At 34.2% G+C, this 22177-nt stretch overlaps 1 protein-coding gene across 1 annotated transcript; it reads right to left on the bottom strand.

Annotated features, from left to right (window-relative positions):
- Positions 1-2965: 2965 nt before the first annotated feature.
- Zw (glucose-6-phosphate 1-dehydrogenase Zw) lies at positions 2966-5926 on the bottom strand. The gene has a single exon (XM_089651472.1). The coding sequence runs from the start codon at positions 5609-5611 to the stop codon at positions 4106-4108; it is 1506 nt and encodes a 501-aa protein (XP_089507598.1). The 5' UTR covers positions 5612-5926; the 3' UTR covers positions 2966-4105.
- Positions 5927-22177: the final 16251 nt, after the last annotated feature.

Raw genomic sequence — 22177 nt, 5'->3', positions numbered from 1 at the left:
CCTCTGTATCATACATATTATGTCCCGTTTTTTTTTAAATATGTTTATCTAAGTGAAGGGAACCAAAAACGTCGAATATTGAATAAATTTGGTAAGTCATTTAAATATCCTTTCAAGGTGTAATGTTTTTAATTTATAAAAATGAGATTTAAAAATGATTTATTTTGATTAAAAATTCACGGCCTGCTGTGCACAGCTACACTTCTACCTACTGGCATTTAAAAGGTTAAGGAAATTACAACTACAGGGTGTCCAGGATTCTACATGAGGGTAGAAGAAAAGATAAATAACGTTACGTTACGTTTTTTTTTTCCATTTTTTTTTTAAAGAAAATATTTATATTTCCATACAAATAATTCAACTTTTTAACCTAAACACTAACTTAAAATGTTGTAATTTAAAAGTTATTTATCTTTTTTAATTGTACTATCATCCCGAAGTTAGTGCAATTTCCTTGGATATTATATTGTAGGTTTGATTCCATTTGCAGCACAAAAATGCGTAGTACATGTAGAATTTTATGTGAAAGGGGAAAAAACTAAATTCGCGGAGGGAGCGTGACCGTCTCCCTTTCTGTAATTTGTCAATAAATGAATCTGACAGTATGTAGGCAACTCGCATGGTAATATAACCATTTAGTCCAAGAAAATAAAATCTGCTTAAGAATTACTAGTCCTTTATACAATGGAGCGCAAATTTCTGACTGCGTAAAAAACTTAACTACAAATCCTTAATTCGGATAGTAAAAGTTTGGGCGTGTTTCCAAAACTGAATATTTTGTTACTCTATTTATTTAGACACTTTTACAAAAGTTTTTTAATTTACCCACCTCAGTCATTTATAGCAGTGCTCCGCAACCTTTTCTCACCTACGACACACCAAATTGCTTCCTAGAATTCCGCGGCACACCAAAAGCTAAAATTAGATATTGAGTTGATACACAAATTTTACAATAATTTCTTGTTTTTTATTTGAAAAGTATACATACATACATATAAATATTACATATTTATTTTTACGCAATCTTAATAATTATTATAAAATAATAATAAATTAATGAGCGATTAATTGTTAAATTATCCTGCGCTTGTTTCAATGAACACAAGTTTTATATTCGGCTCGATTTTTGACAGCGCAACCCGAAGTTCTTGTAATTAATGGAATAAAAATACTGACCAAATTTCTGCTGAAGCATACTTAAATGTAGTTGGGCCAGATCCACAGTAAATTGTTTGTTTTCAATTGTACTATGATTGATCCTTTGGTACATTTCCAAACATCCTTTTTGCAGCTCTTTCTGCCAAAGTTCGTTATTAAGTTCATTCAAATGCTCGAATATATCAGCCTTGTATGCAAGTTTGGCTATCCAGTAATTATCATCTAGGTGCTGATATAGTTTGGGAATATTTTGATTTAAAAGAAACTCAGACACCTCGTGACGAAGCTCAAACAATCTAGCCAAAAGTTTGCCTCGGGATAGCCAACGAATTTAAGTATAAAACAATAAGGATTCATATTCGGCTCCCATTTCTGCACAGAGTATTCCAGTAGATTCGCGAGTTTAGGGCTGTTGATTTAATTATGTTTACAATTTTAATGCATTCATTCATCGTGTTTAAAAGTTCATCCGGTAAATTTTTGACCATCAATGCTTCTCGATGTATGCAGCAGTGTGTAAATTTTAACGTTGGATTTTTTTGTTTTACACAAGAGACAAAACCCTTTTTACTACCCGTTATTGCCGCAGCGCCATCCGTGCAAACAACAATGCAATTGCTGCATTTAATATTATATATTTTGAAGAAATCATCGGTTACTTAAAAAAATTCTTCACTGGTAGTTTGCTCTGGAACCTCCTTACAAAATAAATAATGTTCTTTAATAATGTCCTCGTCAACTAAAAGTACAATAGCTATCAACTGTGCTTTATTTTTAATATCGGTTGTTTCGTTGATCTGAAGTGCAGCCAATAACAGTTTTCTAATCAGTGTTTATAATATATTGTGAATACGTCTTTTAACAGTATCTGCAGACAATGAAAAATAGACAATATTATGAAAAATATTTTGTCATTGTGTATTAAATACATAATGAAATATTGTAAAATGTCAAATACATTGAATTTTCCCGCGGCACACCTGTGTCGGGCTCACGGCACACCAGTGTGCCACGGCACACCGGTTGCGGAGCACTGATTTATAGCATCGCTTCGCAACTCGATTTGAAGACGGTTTGGTTTTTTAACCATTTCGAAAATTTAACACAATGGACTGCGCTGCAGTGTTGGCTGTACTTTTCTGCACAGGGTCTGGTTATTTCAACGTACGACTGATGTCGTAGATTATTCAAAGCATTCTCTAACCCTCCTTGCGCCAAAAATATGGTCACATGGTTTGCCTCCAGCTCGTCGAAACGATACCCAGATTTCATGTTAGGGCAAGTCTATCAATTTAGATGTCTATGGTGGTGATCAAAGCTAGCTAGGCACTCCAAAATATTCTTCATATTACTTCTGTTTAGCGTAAATCAGAATCTCCAAATGAAATAGTGAATTCTGTATTATCATCATTAACTAGCATTTTGCATTCAAACATTCCTTATGGCTGTTGTTTTATCAGATTTGAATTGCTAGATTCTCTCAAGCTTCATTTTCCATTTAGACATTCCGTTCATATCACAATGTTTCCCAATATCAGGATTTCAGTAATAGTGCAACATAAATATAAATAAAAGATAAAAACGCATGATGGGAAAAAAGATAAGGATATTTTTAAATAGATTCCCCTACAAAAAGTCCTATGAACTTGAGTATATGCATAATATATAAATATATGTAACCTATTTGGTACATATTCTCTAATGCAAATAGCACTTGATAACCTCAAGCACATGTGATTATAGGAAATGTGTGTATAATAAACATCGGAGGGAAAAGAAAACAATCAAGTAAAGTATTTTCTTTAATAAACAATTTAATTGTAAAGATATATAAAAAAGCAAATATCACAAAACCTTAGTCAATAATGAGTACGGAATGGTGAGCAAGCATTGATCCCTTCGTCTGTGCTGCGGGTATATAATAATATATACAGTATACTTTGTTGTAGAAAATAATTAAATTCATCATTTAATAGTCAAATGTTTTACATTTTTTAACAATTTCATCATAATAAATTGAGTAGGTTGGAATTTGTAATACACTTTACAAATTGCACATCACTAATATTAAATAGGTACCTTAATTTATAACAATTATTGTTAATTTTCACCATAAAACCATGTCTAACCCATATAAAGAATTAAAACCAAATACCCAAAAGAGGTAAGTACCAAATATTTAACAAATAACAAAACTTGGCACATACGGAACGTGCTTGAAATGTGATAGAATTGAAGACTGCACATAATACTACTCCTATTAGAACTCTTGATTCTGATAAGTGTACAAATCCAACAAGAATCACATCTTATTCTAAAATGATTGTTCTTGCATATTTTTAATATTCTTTGTTCGACAGTTAAAAAAATTTCATTTTATCCTAATAAGAAGACGCTATTCTTAAGGACGGTAGACATTCATTCAACATAAAGTTTTGTCACAGTTTATAGAGCAAATGCGTCTATACGAACCCATCTTTAGAAAATGTGTCTATTGATAGATAATAATATATTGACGAGCATGTATAACGTAGTTTATCTGCAAATCTCTTACTTTATAAACAATATATGAAGTTTTCTACAAAATTAAACAATATTCACTCTGGTAAAGTAACTGATTTGGGAGATATACTATTAACATAAGGCCCGTCATTAAAATAGAATAAAAAATTACAAAATATTATTGAAATAAATGATAAGAAATAATATTTGGTCCCTCGGGTTAGCCCCCATGGATTAGTTGTTAGTTTTTTCTTCTGATTGGTTTAACGTTTAACCAGTGTTCATTCTTTATTCACCACTCCCGGTTTGACACCATTCTGCTTTTTGTAAAGCAGAAAATTTCAATTGGCTGAAATAGTAGTGTCACTAAAATAATGGAGTTACTGAAACAAGTTTGATTTGGCGCAAAGGGGGCATATCGACAAATAAAACTGGCTCTTAATAATTAGTGAATTGCATGATTTGCCTTATGGTTATGCCACTTATAAGAACCTGAATATTTGAAATTGTTTTTAACCAATTTGTCGTCAGCTTCCTTGGGACCTCGTGTACCGTATAGGTAGGGTACAGGTGCTACTTTCTCAGTCTCCATGCGCTGCAGAAGGGGAGTGAAGATCCTCCAGGCCTCACGAAGTTCATCACTGCGGACGAAGTTCATCTGTGAGCCCATGAACACATCCTGGATGAGTCTCTCATAGGCGTCAGGTAGGGCCACTGCGTGGTAGCGCGAACTGTAGGTGAGATCTAACTCTGTTTCCACGAGGTCGAAGGTCCTGCCCGGGGTCTTGCACATCATCTTTACATAGAGAGCCTCCCCAGGCTGTACGCGGATCACCAGCTCATTGCGCTTGGCCTGTCCGCTGAAGATGTCTCCTGCCACATCGTGGTACTGGATGCGCACCTCGGCCTTTCGCTCGTTGAGGGCCTTCCCGCAGCGCAGGATGAACGGCACTCCGTCCCAACGTTCATTATTAATCTTCATCACGGCCATGGCATAGGTAGGAGTGATGGAGCCCGGGGGCACCGTGTGGTCATCGAGATAACCCTCGGTGGCATCTCCCCGTCCCGCCGGATCTCCCACGTATTGACCCAGCACCGTATCGTCGAGCTCTAGAGGATTGATGCAGCGTAACACCTTCACTTTTTCATCTCGGATGTCATCGGGGTCGATAGAGGTGGGTTTCTCCATGGCCACAAGGCACAGAATCTGCAGGATGTGATTTTGCATCACGTCTCTGATGATGCCGAAGTCGTCGAAGTAGCCACCTCGGCCCTGAGTGCCAAAGGGCTCCTTGAAGGTGATTAGAACGGAGGCGATGTTCTCCCTATTCCAGGAGGGTCCAAACAGTCGGTTGCCAAAGCGAATAGTCATGAGATTTTGCACCATCTCTTTACCGAGATAGTGGTCAATACGGTACATCTGTTCCTCGCTGAAGAGCTTGGCGAGGTGGTCACTGAGGCGCTGCGAGGATTCTGCATCCCGGCCAAAGGGCTTTTCGATGATGACCCTCGTCCATCCTTTCTGACCCATGCAGACGGTGCGGATGTTCACTGTGGCCTTCTCAAAGACAGATGGAGGGAGCGCGAGGTAGAACAGGCGGTTTGCGACCGGCCCATGCTCATGTTTAGATATTTCCTGATTTAATTTCTCGAAATCACTTTGACTATCGTAGCTTCCTGCGATATAACTGTGTTTATGCCAGAACCTATCAAACTTTTCATCTTCCCCTGGCCTCAGTTTGAGATGCACCCTGCATTTATTCCTGAGCTCATTAATGGAGAGATTACTGCGAGCATAACCTACGAAGGCCGTCTCTGGAGGTAGGTGATTGTCGCGATACAGGTACCAAAGAGTGGGGTATATTTTTTTTCGCGCTAAATCTCCCGAAGCTCCGAGTATAACAAACGTGTGTGGATGTTTCGCATCTAAAACTTGCGGTACACTTTCCATCGTAAACAAAAAAAAACAACAAAAAATGTACGTCAGAAACACAGTCCACCACGGCCAAAAGTCAACTGAAAACGTGAAAAGCCGATTCACTTAACGAACTGTCAGAGGACACGAGCATTCGAGGCGAACGAGCATGGCCGAACACTTGACTCAACAACTCCACTCAACGACTCAATAATAATTTAACTTCAACTCCAATACAACCAAATACAACCCAGCCTTGAAAATTACAAGTCACACTCTCTCATCTAATCGTGTCATTGCCCATTATCGTTATCCACATTATTTACTGTTTTGAAGTACGTATCGACTAAATTAAATAGATAAGGACGATAAGGTACACCTAAGAATGGTGTAGGGATTGGGAACTACCTGGACCTACCTGTTTATAACTATTATAAATTCGTACCTCGTGATATTAGATGTGTGACGCGCATTCCACCTTATGGGTATGTACTTGCATAGTACCTACTTACAGCATGATGTGTGCAAACTTTGCGCGCTTCGTAAATCGTCCTTCAAAGTGTGAGAATAAAGAATTTTTTCCATTTTATATGATTTCGACAAAAACATACCTATATATTTTGTAAAAAAATAATAATCATACTAATATCATAAAAGACCTACTGGAGGGAATAAAAATACTTGGAAATACATATTCCGCGTGTGTTTATCTATTGCGGTGGAGATCCTCGGGTAGGTACCTGCTTATACCATACTTACAGGGCCGGCCCTAATGGCGCTGATAATACCTAACACCTAACAGTTCTAACACACCGCCCTTTAGATTATTTTTTATTAAAACAACGCTACACAAAAACATACATCATCCGACTATTTTTGATTATATAGGGTCTAGGCGTTAACTGGTCTTGACAAGGGGCGCCAAAATTTTCGCGCGTCTGGCGCCGTTTGGCTCAGGGCCGCCCCTGCATACCTAATACTTACATCAAAAGTTTTTTTAACGCTGGTATCGCCTCATCTAGATACTGATTATCAGATCGTGAGTGTATCGTGTTTTACGTCAACCTAATGGTGACACTGAAAAACAAGAACGTTGCGAAACATGCACAGAAAAGCAATAATGAGATAAAGATAAGGTGCCTTTAATTTAAAATCTTGGGACGGTCAGAGATTTCCAATATTAATTACAACCATAATTAATAGTATGGTATTTTCATGTTTTTTTTTTAATTCTCGAAAAAAATTAAGGAAGGATTTTTTTTATATTGACGAATAAATTTGCCATTCGATTTAAAATGTGCTATTTTCTATTTGCCGCCTAAACGATATGATCGTTTTTATTCGTCAATTCGGCGGCGCGTCGCTGTCACTGTCACCAACGTCACGCCTGGCGACGTTGGTGACAGTCATCTTCCTCTTGTTTTGAAGTGTGCAAAATTTCATCAATCTTGGAATAAAACATCCTGAGGTGAGGCCTTGCTAGGCTTTGGTCCTGGGTTCAATTCCTAAATGCGACCGAATCTTTTTCTGATTTTTCATTTGTTTATATTGTCTTCTACGATTAAATAGAATAATTGATTGAATGTATCTCAATTATCGACTTAGTTAATAAAACGACGACACATTTATTATCATTAGGTATCGGCATGGTTATGATATTATGTTGTCTTATTATTATGCATATTATGCTGAAATAGTAAATAGTAGGTAAAATCTCAAATCATATTAGTAGGTATTTAATGTTTTCGCAACCGCAGTAGTTTCTATAGCTGAATAAATGATACCTACTGATACGTTAACATAAATGTCTCAATTTGCTGCAAAACCGAAGACGTACGTAATTTATAATAGTATCTAGTGTGTTCAGTAATAGTGTTAGGTATAACGCACAGATTTGTACAATAGATATTATAAAATGTAAAAAATATGATGAAACAAAATATACAAAAAATAATTATATTCTCATATAAATAATGTGTAGGTACCTAGGTACTAACTGTCCAAAAAGGATTCGTATAATATTTAAGTCATATTATCATAATCATTGAAGAGGTTTCTTAATCATAATCCTCATAATCATTGAAGAAATTCTAAATATTATATTGTAATATTGCCTACCCATGCGGCGAAACGGCGTGATGGTTAGTTAGTTAGTTTTTTAGGATTCTAAAAACATTGTAGGTACCTATACAAGAAATGTTACTAACTCGACCGCGAAATGTCCAGGTAGGTACCTAAGTACAAACATTTTTAAGTTAGGAATTTTTCAGAATATGCTATACTGTCTTATTGCCATTGGGAGGGGTGAGAATATTTATATAATTTTAGAATATTGGCAGTGGTAAGAATGCTGCCACTTAACCGCGATAAAAACAGGGTGGTCATTCACGATCACGCAAGAAAAGGTACAAATAATGTTTTTCGTGCAGAACAATTCTAATTTTCTAATTTTCAGTAAAAATAATTTTGTAATCGAGGCTTAAATTTCAAAATTGTGTTTACGAAATTCAAATGCGATGGAGATCTACGATGTCAGATGAGTGTAAGTGAGACAGAGCGCTGGGCTACTGGGCTAAATGGAACATTTCTCTTCATTTAAATTTGTATAGAAGGCACTTCTAGTTTTCTTCTTTTTTTCTATGGCATAAGCACAATATTACTGGTATAATAAATAATTACCTAAGAGATATGTATATTAAATTTAAAATATGTACATTTACCCATAATACAATAATACAATTAATACAATTTATTTATAACACAATATTACGTAGTTAAGCGTAGTTCCAGGTTGGAATAATACTTTATTTATTTAAAGATAGATACAAAAGAAAGTACAAATTACATATTAGGAAGCTTTGCCTGTCCAACTAGGAAAGTTTACCGTTGCAGGACAGACAAATTGACAGGTGTAGTTCATATTATTCCTTAAGAAATGTACATAATTACATAACAAAAAATTCAATTTTTCTCTTCAACTAAGTTGTGTAATAAAGAAATATATATTTATATGTAAATTTTTTTTACAGTAGTATTTGTAAAGATTAACATGGTAACATATATTGCATTCGGATTTACAGTAGGTATAAGAGATAAATTACGTATTTACCTAATGAAAAGTAGAAATGGAGATTTTTTGTTGTTGTTTGTAGTTGTAACAATGTAGAAAAAGTAACCTGTTAGCATGTATTATATTCGAAATTTACCGAAATATAATATAATAAATAATTACCTAAGAGATATGTATCTTAAATTTTAAAGATGTACATTTAACTATATATAATACAATATTACGTAGTTATGCGTCGTTCCAGGTTGGAATAATACTGTTAATATCGCCATGGTTGAAAGCCCTACCAGTCGGAATCGAAACATATTTTGTTATTAAATTAAACTATCTTGTAATATTTCCTACATAGGTCCAATAATAACTAAATGGTTGATTGGACTAGGTAGAGGAGAATCTGAAAAAATGTTAAAAAACGTCACATAATAAATAGACATAGACTGATCAGTACTAATCACACACTATATGTATCGTCCACTATTCTAATTATTGCTCATACACAACTGAAACAAACACAACAGCTCAAGTTCGATTCTATCATAAGATTGTAACGATTAAACATCACAAATTAAAAAATTAATGAGATATATTATAGACATACACAAATCACACACTTACTTTCACATATTTTGGTTCCTTGGAACGGGCAATTTGCCTAGTTAGGAACCAATAATTTCGACCTGATAAGGTACAATAATCTATAGTCACTAAAAATATTTTAATTATATCTTGTATCATATTGTACTGTGTGTAAATCTAAATAAATAAATAAATAAAATAAATATTACACCCACCTTGTACTTTACGCCAGGACATCCTGTGTAAGGCGTTTCATAAAAAAATAATCCGCACGCCAAAAAGCAATCAAATCATGCATCATGCTTGGCTCTTTCGTAACATACGGCCGCAGAATACGATAATAACTATGATTGCATAACTATGGTAAGAACTTAATATCTGACAATTTAAATATATTTCATAGTATTAGGCGACCCAGTTATTAAAACTGTGTGGTACGAGATGTTAGTCACATGATACCTGAGTCAATAATGTTTATGAGAACTAAATTAGAATCGTTATTAATGGGTTTTTTTTGCACTCGTCTACGGCGAACCTACCTTTTCATGGGATTTTTTTAAAAATAGTACTAAATTATGTTTAGTAAAAATAACATATTTGAGCCCAAGAACGCGATTATTTGAAATATTTTTATTTATTTATTCAAGCCTTATTATAGGTAAGTTGTTCAGGTGTACAATAATAAGTGCATAATAGGTACATAGCATAATAAATTGAGTATGAACGATAACGCAGTTACAATACAAGTTATCATAGAGAGTTATGTTGTATAAAGGAGTTCAATAATTGTACATAATAATAAGTGTACAAAATAAGTACTTAAGGTGCTATGAAAGTAGTTATATGGCATTGTAACTTGTAAACTAGTAACTTTGTATTTAGCGAATTTTTATTACGCCAGGATGGGTGTTTTACAGAACATAGCTATGACGAAGTATGAAATTTGTATTTAAAGATATATCAAAAGTTGTACAATGGAGTTTAAAAAGTGTATTATAGTAATATAATAAATACATTATTTGACGGATAATGGCTGTCAGGGGATAGTGGTTATAAAAAACTTCTAAAGATGAATTTGAAAGCGAAGCAATGCCAAATCACTATTTTGATTATTCCTTATAACTTATAAAGAATTGGTGAACATTATGAATACCAAAAAATATGCTTTAGATAAATTGAAGGTTTTCCTATCGTTTCGCTTGAGTAGAGTACAAATAAAAAAATAAATTACTCAATAAAAAATTTAAATGTAAACTACTAAAAAAAATATTTTTTCAATAGAAATGTATGAACGCATAAAGAAAACAACATTTAAAAATACAGTATTATAGCTAAGATTACCTGTGACAGTTTCACTTGATTAACTCTTTTGCTTTCTTGTAAAATTATTTACAGAATAAATAAAAACCAGTTTTGTGCTTGAAATCGAACGTTTCTAGACTCCGTTTGTCAAGCGATTTTAATGCCTATTACCTACAATATAAGGTATACCAAGAATATACACATTTTTGGCTTGTAGCTTCCTCTTAATTTTATACAATACTAGTGGACCCGGCAGTGCTTCTCTATTTCTAGTGTATTCTCGGGCGTCTCCGACTTTTCCACCATTGACTACTGTATACCTCAATGTTACTGTTAAAAAATTACACTACATTGACATTATTTCGACTCCGTATCTCGTTCCGGTGCTTAGATATTGCGTTAAGTATTCCTCGGGCGTCCCCGACTCCTTCTACCAATCAAACAACTCTCTAAACACTGCTGGCACTAATAAGAACAATCATTGAAATTTTCAGCGATATCATTTATTTATTTTCAATTTTTAATATTTATTTTCACATACACACAATTTAACTTTCTTGCCTAAAAACTACCTCAAAACGTTACTTGCATTACCATGTAGAATCATCCCCCTAAGTTAGCACACTTTACCCCCGGAAACCCACTATATTAAGACTAGTTGAAGTCCCCGGCGTTGCCCAGGCTTTTAGAAAATCAGATGTAGACAGTAATAATTTTCATCTTATTTTGAACGTCAAATATGCAAAATTTCATCAAGAAAGAGGGTTCGAAAGGGAAAGAATCTCATCTTCGGAATAAACTGCCGATTTGTATTAAAAAAAAAAAACAAAGCCATGTCTCCCACTCGCCCGCCCCCTACAGACACGCTTCTTTAGATGGATTGATCTGAAATTTAACCTGGACTTTTTACCACTAAAGTCATCGATGCTTATAATATTGATTTTTAAAAATCGATAACCGATAAATTTCTGCTCAAATTTTGGTGGTCAATTTTTTTTTTTATGTAGCTAAGGGTCAATAATTTGGGTTGAGAAAACATCTGTATTAATTAGGCGCAGTTGTATTCAAGCCCTTATCATTATCAATAATGAATGTAGGTACCCCATTGATGTAATTTAGTCTATGAGGTACCCACAAGTGACATGTAGGTAGATACTAATGAAATTGGGTAGTTTGGGTAGTGCATAGACATATGAATATTAGTAGACCTGCCCTAAGTGATTAAAAGCGTATTATCCCCACTCCCCATACCGGTTCCATTGAGCCGGCTGGGCTCGCGTACGGCCTCAAGTGATATTTGAAAACGTGACGTCATCATTCTTGTGCGAACTATGGTCGAGGCATCATCGGTTCATTTTACGAAATAACACGGCAAAATGTTTACTTGTACTATGAAAACTGGTAAAAATAGATGCGAAAAAAGAGAATAAACCCAATTGTCGTATTACATTCCATATATAAGCATTATTTTATTTTATTTTAAGCATATTCACATCGTATAATATGAATCAGTTGTTACTATTACATCGAGAAACGTCTGGACGCGAAACACAAAGCTGGTTGGTTGCTGGGAAGTAAATTATGAACATTTATAAAAGTGTCTTAACTAAATACTCTGAAACTAACTACGACTCTGAATATAGAAGCTGCCTTACTTTGCCGAATTTGGACTTCACAAATTTGTTCATAACGTGGCGAGTAATTTGCGCTCCCATGTAAAAATGTCTATTCATTCAAAGCAGATTTTACTTTTAAGAAGTAAATGGTGATATTATAATGCGAGATGCCTATTTACTGTCAGATTGATTTATTGACGAATCACAGTCATCTTCACTCCCTTCGTTCTTCAACAGTTGATTTTACCCCTCGCCTTTATCTTCTCGTCTATTAATTCCTATGTCTGTGGGGTAGTGGTAGGAACCAAAGAAGTTTAGTAGGTAGGTAGGTACTCCGCAAATGGTAAAGAAAATTACACAATACATTATCTATTATTATAAATTCTATGATTTGTGAAAATTATCGGTACATAGTCATTTCCTATTATTTTAATGGGGTCATTAAAATAAAGTTTTATCGATGTTTGCTTATATGTAAGTGTGAGTATTTTAAATAAATTTTAAAACAAAAGGTATAGGAATTATCTAGTGCTCACTGTGAACTTTAACCTTGTCGTCTTCACGATTTTTGCTATGTGCATTGCAAATTATGTAATGTATTGATAGTGGGTATTTAAGAACATGTTATCCATTGGCAGTACGTCGGTTGATTTTTTTTGTTGTGCGCGGTGCGTGATACACAGGGAGTGGAAAATTTGCTATAAATCTTTGATTTTTTTACATTTAATTGAGCTACCCGTATGCGTGGTCGGCCCTGAGCCAAACGGCGCCTGCCGCTGTTGCAATTTTGGCACTCCTTGTCGAAACCAGTAAACGCCTAGGTAGGAGATCACTGTAATCAATAACATTCGGATGATTTGTATTTTTGTGTAGCGTAGTTTTTATGAAAAATAATCTCAAGGGCGATTTTTTGTTTAGGCTGTTAGGTATTATCAGCGCCTTGGCGCCTTGGTAATTCGGCGCCCGGAGCGGACGGCACCAATTGCGCCCGCATAGGCAGGCTCTGCGCCCATATGGTAAGACACGGAAAAGCACCGTTTATATGGTATGAATGGAATGGAATATGAATTATTACATCCACAAGGACAAGGAAAAAACACAGCAGGCGAAAAATTTTCTGGGTCGGAGGACAAACTAATGCTTTCGATTTTTATATTTTGGATAGTTAGTATCCCAACAATATTTAGAAGGGAACCTTTTAGTGTTTTTTTTTAAAGAAAATATGTTAGTATTGTTGAAAACAATAACCCTGCCACAAGGTTCTGTGGCTAAGTTTCTCTGTGCAGATAGAGAAACAATAGCGCGTGTTGCTTTCACGTCCAACAGATGGCGCTGTTTTCACAAAAGCCATTTGTATACTTTTACCGGTCCCAGGTGACATCTATATAAAATAGGTATATAAGAAAACATGAGTAATCGAGATTTAAGGTTTGGAACGAACGAACATTTACATTTTAATTTATATAGACTAATTTATAGAATATTAACTTATTTATAGAATTACCTAGTGTAAATTGTCACAATAATTTGTAAAATGTTCCGAAATGCATTTTTAAACATTGAAAGTAGGAAAATAGGAAATTATTCAGGTTTTTTATGTGATTAATAATACAATATTTAACAATCAAACTAAACAAACAAATTTTATTTGATTAATTTGTGTTATTTCAAAATTTATTAATTTAAAATGATATATAGTATACTTGCGGCACGTTCCAGATACTCTCAGAATTGCTCTGGTGTAAGACCACCATTCAGAATTGAAAATGTTGCTTGAAATGGCTTTGGTCATCTTTGGTGACCAGATCTGAATAGCCAGGTACTCCCCAACCTTCATATTACCCATCTCCTTCTCCTCCCCACTAACTTCAGCCCCATAACATATCCCTGTAGGGGAAGCCACATAGTCTCACTGGCTGACCTATATTTTATAATTTAAATCTCAAACAAATAAATTAGCATAATAATTATACCCGTGCCAGATATTTGCTACACCTGTTGATTAATAAATAATTTATCAGTTTGGTTACACTTTGGGACAATATTATTCCCTTTTTTAGACTGTAGGCATTTTCCTCATTTAACCTTTACAATATCTTTAGCCCTTATAGAAAGTGAAACTAAATTCGAGGATTCTGAACAAAATGGTGTATTTAGTTTGTTTTGACAAAATGATGGACTATTTCCCCTTCTCTCCCTGTTCCCTTCATTTAAGAGTTCAAGTTTTTACGGTCGTCTTTCACAGTATTATGGTTTACGAACTCAAGAATTTCTGTTGGGATTGTCCTTGTGAATTTCTTAATGGTTTGTTCCTGAACGATCCTGTTGCCATGGGCTTCTCCAGGCTAGTTTGTCCCTTCCTTACAGACGAGGTTATTGAGCAGTATTGAGGTTATCTTCAGCACTTGTAGCTTTGATAATGTTTTTCCTACACGTAGGCCCGGTCAGTCCGAAGCAGTCCGCTCCGGGTGCCACCACACAAAAATACAAATGATCCAAATATTGTACTGGTTTTGACAAGCGGCGCCAAATTTTTGCCGTTTGGCTCTGAGCCGGCCCTGCCTACGTGTCGTCCAGGCGATTCTCAGCATTTGCCTCTAGCTCCAAGGAAACCGAGTTAACCAGCCCTGTAGACAATTAGTAGGTACCTACTTACATAATTGATGCACAGAGAAAAATAATTCGTGCACTTGATTGTACAATATGATTAACATATCTACAAATTTATATTTATAATCTATTTAGCAGATCAGTGGGTATACAGACACAATTTATATAGATAGGTAATGGGTTCAATGACTAAACAGAACGGTGATGATAGTCCCAGCGAGAGCTCGTACGGATGTCATCGACGATTGTTCTCTTCCTTCTCACGCTTTTTGTTTAAAAACGAAAAAGACAGACGATACTAGAACGATGACGTTACGTACGATCTCTCGCTGGACTAGTATAAAACAGAATACTTGAAAAGTAAAATAAAATCGTTTAAAGTGATAAAAAACTAATCTAACCTAACCTTACTATGTTAACCTAGTTTTTTTTTTTCATCACTTTTCTTGACTTTATATCACGTCCACTGACACTGAAGCGTATTGAAATAATTTACGTATTCAAAATTGAAGAGATTTAATTGAAAAAAATTATAATGTAGAAATTATACGATGAATTTAAGGTTGATGAAATTTTTATAGAAAAAAATATTATCCGACATCATTTTATTTCAATTTTCTCAATTTTTCTTTCATATCATATTTTTAATATTTTAACAATACGAGTAAAAAATTTCAATTTTGCGGGTTATGAATAATAATCATTGTTTAGAAAATAGCAAAACATCAAATCTTCTTCATGAGATTAAACAAATTTAATGTTTTTACATGTATTTACCCTTGTACGTAGGTAGTATTATTAATTTTAATTGTTCGTCTGTCATATCGTATTATAGTAGTCAATATTTTCTCTTTGATTTTTCCATGCCAATTTAAGAATTTTGGGAAATATGATTTTATCGATGTTCAAACTAACAACCTCGCTAAAACCAACCAACTTTCCTTTTTAACCTAAATTATATTTATAACAAAAATATAAGGCCTTTACTTTTATTGGGACATAATTCATCAACTGTTAAACATTCTGCAACGGCCAACTAGTCAGAATGGCAAAAATACAATTATTATTGTCGACCTAATCTGACCAGATATACTTAGAGTAGGTGCCTACTTTTATTTTACATTCATAATATGTATATATACCTACTCCTGCCTAGTTTCTGTCTCCAGAATCAAGGAGATAAGATAACGCTCGTGAATCAGTGGTCGTCATTGGTCATCAGTGGAATTGAGTGAAATATACCTACTTAGCGTTTTTTCCACGAAGTGCGAAGTGCGAATGTAAATAATAAAAATGACATAAGTGGGTCAAAGAGAGGAAAGGTCGAGTATGAAGCGGTGCATTCTGATATGAACCAAAAGTGTATATTTAGTTTTTACCTAGGTCCTACTTATAACCTATTTTATCCTATTTTAGACAGCCGAGAGAAATATTGCACGCCTTGAGCCCGGATATTCTTTCCATGCCCCCAGATCATTCGATCGATTAAATTTAATTATACATGAACCAACAAACAGCTGATTCATTGCCAGATTGGCCAGTGACGTCACGAATGTGTACCTATCTGTCTTGCGAATCAGTCATAAGCGCAATTAACGCCAGTAATGTGCGTTTACTTTGAAGCTCATGTTTATTTGCAGAGGTTAAATTATTATGATAGTGCCTTGAAGTAGGGCAATGTTGTCGGTATCGGTAGCGGCCAAGGTGACCCTGTGTTTCTGTTTCTAGTGCACTTAGCAAGCACCTATGTCTGCCTCTGACAGGACCGCCCCAGGGGGAAATGGCATAATCATTGTGATTGCATGTATTTGCCACGGACAAATGAACACCGACCGTGTGATACGATGAGGCCATCGTTTTCCCCTCTCTAATACAATAAATTAACAACTTACAACTGTGTCTATTGTTAAGGTTTTAATATAGGTATATTCAGAATGTTGTGAATGTATTTTAATTGGGTCAATTTGACACAGAAAACATATTTTCTAAAGTGAATATAGTTGGAATCCCACCTGATCTAGCTATATCTATGATTTATTTCATAGAAAGAACCCTTTGAAAATGGAAAGGAATAATAGGCCACTTGCATCATATATTTTTTTATTTTTTTTCCGGTTAAGGAAAATATTCTAAGACATTCTGTACTATTATTATTTTTTTAATCGTATTTTTGAAACCCTGGGGATTTTTTGAAAATTTCAATCCGAAAAATCAGACCTTTTTTTATAAACCGGAAAGACGGGACATAATTTTATAGGCGAGAAAAAACAATGATTACATAGCCGAAAATCATTTTAAAAAAAAGAACGTTTTCCACACGAATGACACAGCGGAATAACGAGGCATACCAAAAATATTACATCTCATAAATATTTTTTTCCTTGATCCATCTTATTGATCATAAATCATTATAATGTACAACGTCTATATTAATAAATCCAATGTAATATACTTGTACTTGTAAATTATAATAATAATAAGAATATTATAAAATTTGATTTTGATAAAATCAGCACCATGACCATTATACCTCTAAAACACATACCGACATCTAAATTGTACGGGGTTCTCTTCACATCTGTCAAAAATTCAAACCAAATGAAAAGTTCGCAGAGAACAAACAATAAATCTAGTGAACGAATTCAAAAATTCGCCTGAAATCAAAGTGATGCCATATAAAAAAATTAAATCAGTGTGGAATTTTACCAAATTAATAGGAATTTTTCAGTAGACGGGACATTTTCATGTAGTGACGACACGAGCCCAAATAATGGATTTATTTATTTAAAAATAAAAATAAATGTACATTTCTACAAAATTTTACTAACATTTTCGTAATCTTAATAAAAAGATCTATCCACACGATTTTTTCCAAGTCGTTATGAAATCCATGCAAGTGGCCTATTGTTGTGCATACTGCATTCACACTTGCTCTATTGCATATATTATGCTGTGCATAAATAGGAGAAATTGACCGCGATCCGATTTGCGGTTGCAATTGCTTCGTTCCTTTCCTGTAATTCGTAGTTCGGCTCGCGGTAAATTTCTCCTGTTTATACGCAGCCTTACATTTCGTTCAAATTCGCTCTCTTCTATGGTCAATTCTATACAGAATAGAATGAAAATTGAAGTTGATTAAACATAATGGCGGATTCAGACATTTCAATTTTAGTCGATCAACTTTTATTGTATTACAAGAATTCTAACAAACAAACTTGATCAACTTTGTGAAAAGAAGGTTCACACTTGTCAATATACTTTCAAGTATCGAGTTGATCAACTAAAATTGAAACGCCTGAACCATAAATAAATCACTCGCGCCTGAACCCGCTATAAGCGGCTATTACTAATTACACGTCCGCGCAGAAAAGTAGTCCAAAAGTAAGGTAGGTTTACAGCAGCTTTTCCAAGAAGACCATTGTCCACTAGCAGGGTAACGGTACGAAATCGACAAAAAACGGAGACCCTGAGCAGAAAAATCCCACAGTGGCTACTCTGCAAAACGTAGTGAACTTTACTTTTATGCGCATGGTCTCCGATTCAGACGGTGCAATTTTAGTTGAACGACTTTTATCGAATGACTAAAATTAAACAAGATTAAGTTCAGACGTTTCAGTTTAACTCGAACCGATATTGATAATCAAAATGGCGTCAACTGAAATTGTTCGTGCGTGCGTCTCTATAATTTCTGAAATTTTGCGGAACGAACTTGAGAACATGTCATTGAAAAAGAGCAAAAACGTCATATCTGGGTTAGAAAATGGACTGGGTTAGTAGAATTGAATTAGGTGTATGTAATACTATTTTGAGAGAGATAGCATTACAATATTAAAAGTTACTGAAGGGTATCGAATCATTTACGAAATTTGGATAACAATTTGGTAAAGTTTCCGAATTCCGCTGCACATATTATATGCTTTTGTATAAAAATCAAATTATTTGATTTCAACTTAATTACAACCGGAAATAACAATTTAAGTCGGGGGAGATGGAAATACATGCACAAAATAGGTTATTTGTTTGGTTAATTGAAAGAATTTAAACGTGTTTTCTAACCTTCAAAATGAAATCAGAACGCGATTGCGGAAAAATGGAACCTATATTGATCTTTACCATCTCCCCCGAAATAAATAGTTTTTTCTTGTATTAGGTAATTAAGTTGAAACCAAGTGTTATTTAAAAAAAATTGCATACTAAGCGTGCAGCGGAACTCAACAACTCCCTCGTAAAAAACTTTTTTCCATGTCCCATTTCGAAAATAATATAATATTATTCGCAATTTTATTTTTAAATATTTCTTGATTTTGATCCCAAAGACAGGCATCGCTTTGGTAGAGATCAATAAATCTGAACATTATGTCATCTGACCACTACATACATTTTTGCCACTTATATTATGTTTCTAAATATAAACGTCTTCTGTCGCTAGAGGACGCAAGGAACTAAAAATCGCGAGGGAGTTGAAAGATTGTGTTCAGACGTGTCGATTTAGTGTAAAAATCGAACGATGATTCACACTTAAACAAAAAAAGTAGACGGGCTTTCTATTTTAGTTTCTCAACTAAAAACTTGATCAACTCCGTTAAAAGGGTGTCTATTAAATTTCAAGGGTCATTCAATAGAGAGTTGATCGAGTAAAATCGCCATGTCTGAATGGGGTATTGTAGCGGGTTCAGACGTTTCAATTTTAGTTGATCAACTAAACACTTGAAAGCATATTAGGCTCTGCCACACGTACACTTTGGAGCGGCGGCACCACGCGCCACTCCAGGTCGCCGCGTAGAAAAGTGGTACCGCCGGTCGGAAATATACGAATGTTTCACATGGGACAGACAGGAAGGGCTTTTTCACTAGATTCAAAGAGCATATTATTAGCGTTGCTATAATTATTGTAAATCCGTTTTTATCGAAAATAGTGATGAATCTAAAACGCATAAAAATAGGTCTGAGGGTAAATAAAATCATGTAAATTTCGCAATAAAAAAATAAATTTCTTGCAAAACTTCACAATAACATGATTTACTTAAAAAATATTAAGGTAATATACCAATTAAAAAAACAGTAAAGATATCTAGGGAAATGCAATAAATTGAACCTACTTATCGTTGAAAGTAAGTTTTTTTACATTGAGCCGGGTCATTTACGGGCAGTAATACAAAAATAATACTTAGAAAAGTTTGTCGAGTTCCAAAATGCCTGCATTTGGATGAACATGAAGTTGTTGAACAGGGAATTTTATTTAGTCATTGGTTAAACTATGTATTTACAACATTATGAAAAGTATTATTATTTTTCGGAATAACTTATTGAGTAAAACCTCAAATTATAATATTTAAATACTGAAGACAATATTAGTGATTTTTTCAAACGAAAATCTGAAACAGAAAAATCAGAAAAGGAAACGGTCACATCTGGGACTCGAACCCAGGACCCTTGTCTTTCCGGGACAATGCTCTACCAACTGCGCTAATGTCACTTTCCTTGTCTTAATGCCACTGTCACTTTTAACTGTATGGCATACAGTTAAAAGTGACCGAATAGGATAGGGTCCCATTAGCGCAGTTGGTAGAGCATTGTCCCGGAAAGACAAGGGTCCTGGGTTCGAGTCCCAGATGTGACCGTTTCCTTTTCTGATTTTTCTGTTTCAGATTTTCGTTTGAAAAAATCACTAATATTGTCTTCAGTATTTAAATATTATAATTTGAGGTTTTACTCAATAAGTTATTCCGAAAAATAATAATTCATTTTCTAGACTTGCAGAAAAAGTCAATAGATGTCGCACATTAAAAATAAAAAACAATAAGATAGGTTTATCTACAAGACGCTGACTAGGATTGCATTTAGTTCGGGTTGAATCTTGCGATCATACATAAAGATAGTTGCCAGTAAAAATGTGCGGTGAAAAAATGAAGACAACGTTGGTAGTTCTTATTCGAAGTATGATACAGTTAAAAGTGACCGAATAGGATAGGGTCCCATTAGCGCAGTTAGTAGAGCATTGTCCCGGAAAGACAAGGGTCCTGGGTTCGAGTCCCAGATGTGACCGTTTCCTTTTCTGATTTTTCTGTTTCAGATTTTCGTTTGAAAAAATCACTAATATTGTCTTCAGTATTTAAAAATTATGAAAAGTAATAAAAATACACGAAAACATGAGAAAGTTAATTTTAATCTGGCTGAAAAGGGTGAATTTATCAATTTTCAACTGTGAAACTAATTGACGTTTTTATTTAACAACTTGACATTTTGTCGGAAGATTTTGTGTTATATTTATTGCACATATTAACGGTCCATTTATTCATTTATGAATTATAAACGTCCTGATGGACTTTAACATGTTTTTTTTTAATATTTTATATGATTTAGTATATGATACAAAGAACAAAAAAGGTTTAAATGTTTAGATAACAAAAAAAATGAACATAATACAGGGTGGGTATAACGGTGCATTTAAGTGTATGTAATTTATAAGAGAAAAATAGAAAGAGAAAACAATAACCAGTCTTTAAATTATTGGAGATGACAAAAATAATATGGTGTAGGTTACATAACAAAATAGATGTCACGGAAAAATGAGAGGAACAATTTTTTCACTATATATAAATAGAAATTAAAAAAATTAAAAATATATATACACGCATTATACAATAATGTGATACTCCTAAATAATAATAAGATGCAACGTAAAAATATAATTACGATATCTCAACGGGTAAACTAAATTGAATATGTCGATATTTGAATTGAATTGTAATCATTTGTTTCCAAGTAAATGAAGGCGAGAAATTATGAAATCGAAATATGTATGTTAAAAAATTGGTTCCATGATAACTCCTCAAAATGAAAATTCAACACACATTTAAAAGGTGTTATAAAGTCATTAAAAGTGATGAAACAAAAACTAGGTTAAATAGTTACATATATAACCAATTTAACCTAGTTTTAATTTCATCACTTTTTAAATCTTTTTATAGGTGTGTTGAATTGTCATTTTTATGAGTTATCCGGTCACCTAAAAAATTGTATATGTGTTTGGGGAGTTAAAAAAAAACATAGTGATAAAAGTCACTTTTTGGAGTGGGACGACTTGAAATACCATTTTTTATAAGCTTATTACAACGTATATCCCCATAATATTGATAAAAATGCGATTTAGAAAAATACTAGTATGTAGTTTTATTATATATATCTCAAAAGACACTGATTTATCCGCGATGGTAAATTCGTCCCATATAATGGTACATATACATTTGCGAACCGAAACGCGAACCAAGCCACGAACTACGGGAAAGAAACGAAGCAACTGAAAACAGCGTTTCGCGCCATTTTCGGTTTTTTAATTTTCATCCCATAAGTTGAGGTAAAATTCGGCAGTTCGGCTCGCGTATGTATACGTAGCATTACAGTACCTACCTACTAACTGTAATGCGA

This window comes from Hesperophylax consimilis, chromosome 4, assembly GCF_061612785.1.
Source record: "Hesperophylax consimilis isolate HC1 chromosome 4, BYU_Hcon_1.0, whole genome shotgun sequence".
NCBI classification, from domain to species: Eukaryota; Metazoa; Arthropoda; class Insecta; order Trichoptera; family Limnephilidae; genus Hesperophylax; species Hesperophylax consimilis.
The sequence above is the reverse complement of the archived record's forward strand: the minus strand, read 5'-3'. Positions and strand labels throughout refer to the sequence as shown.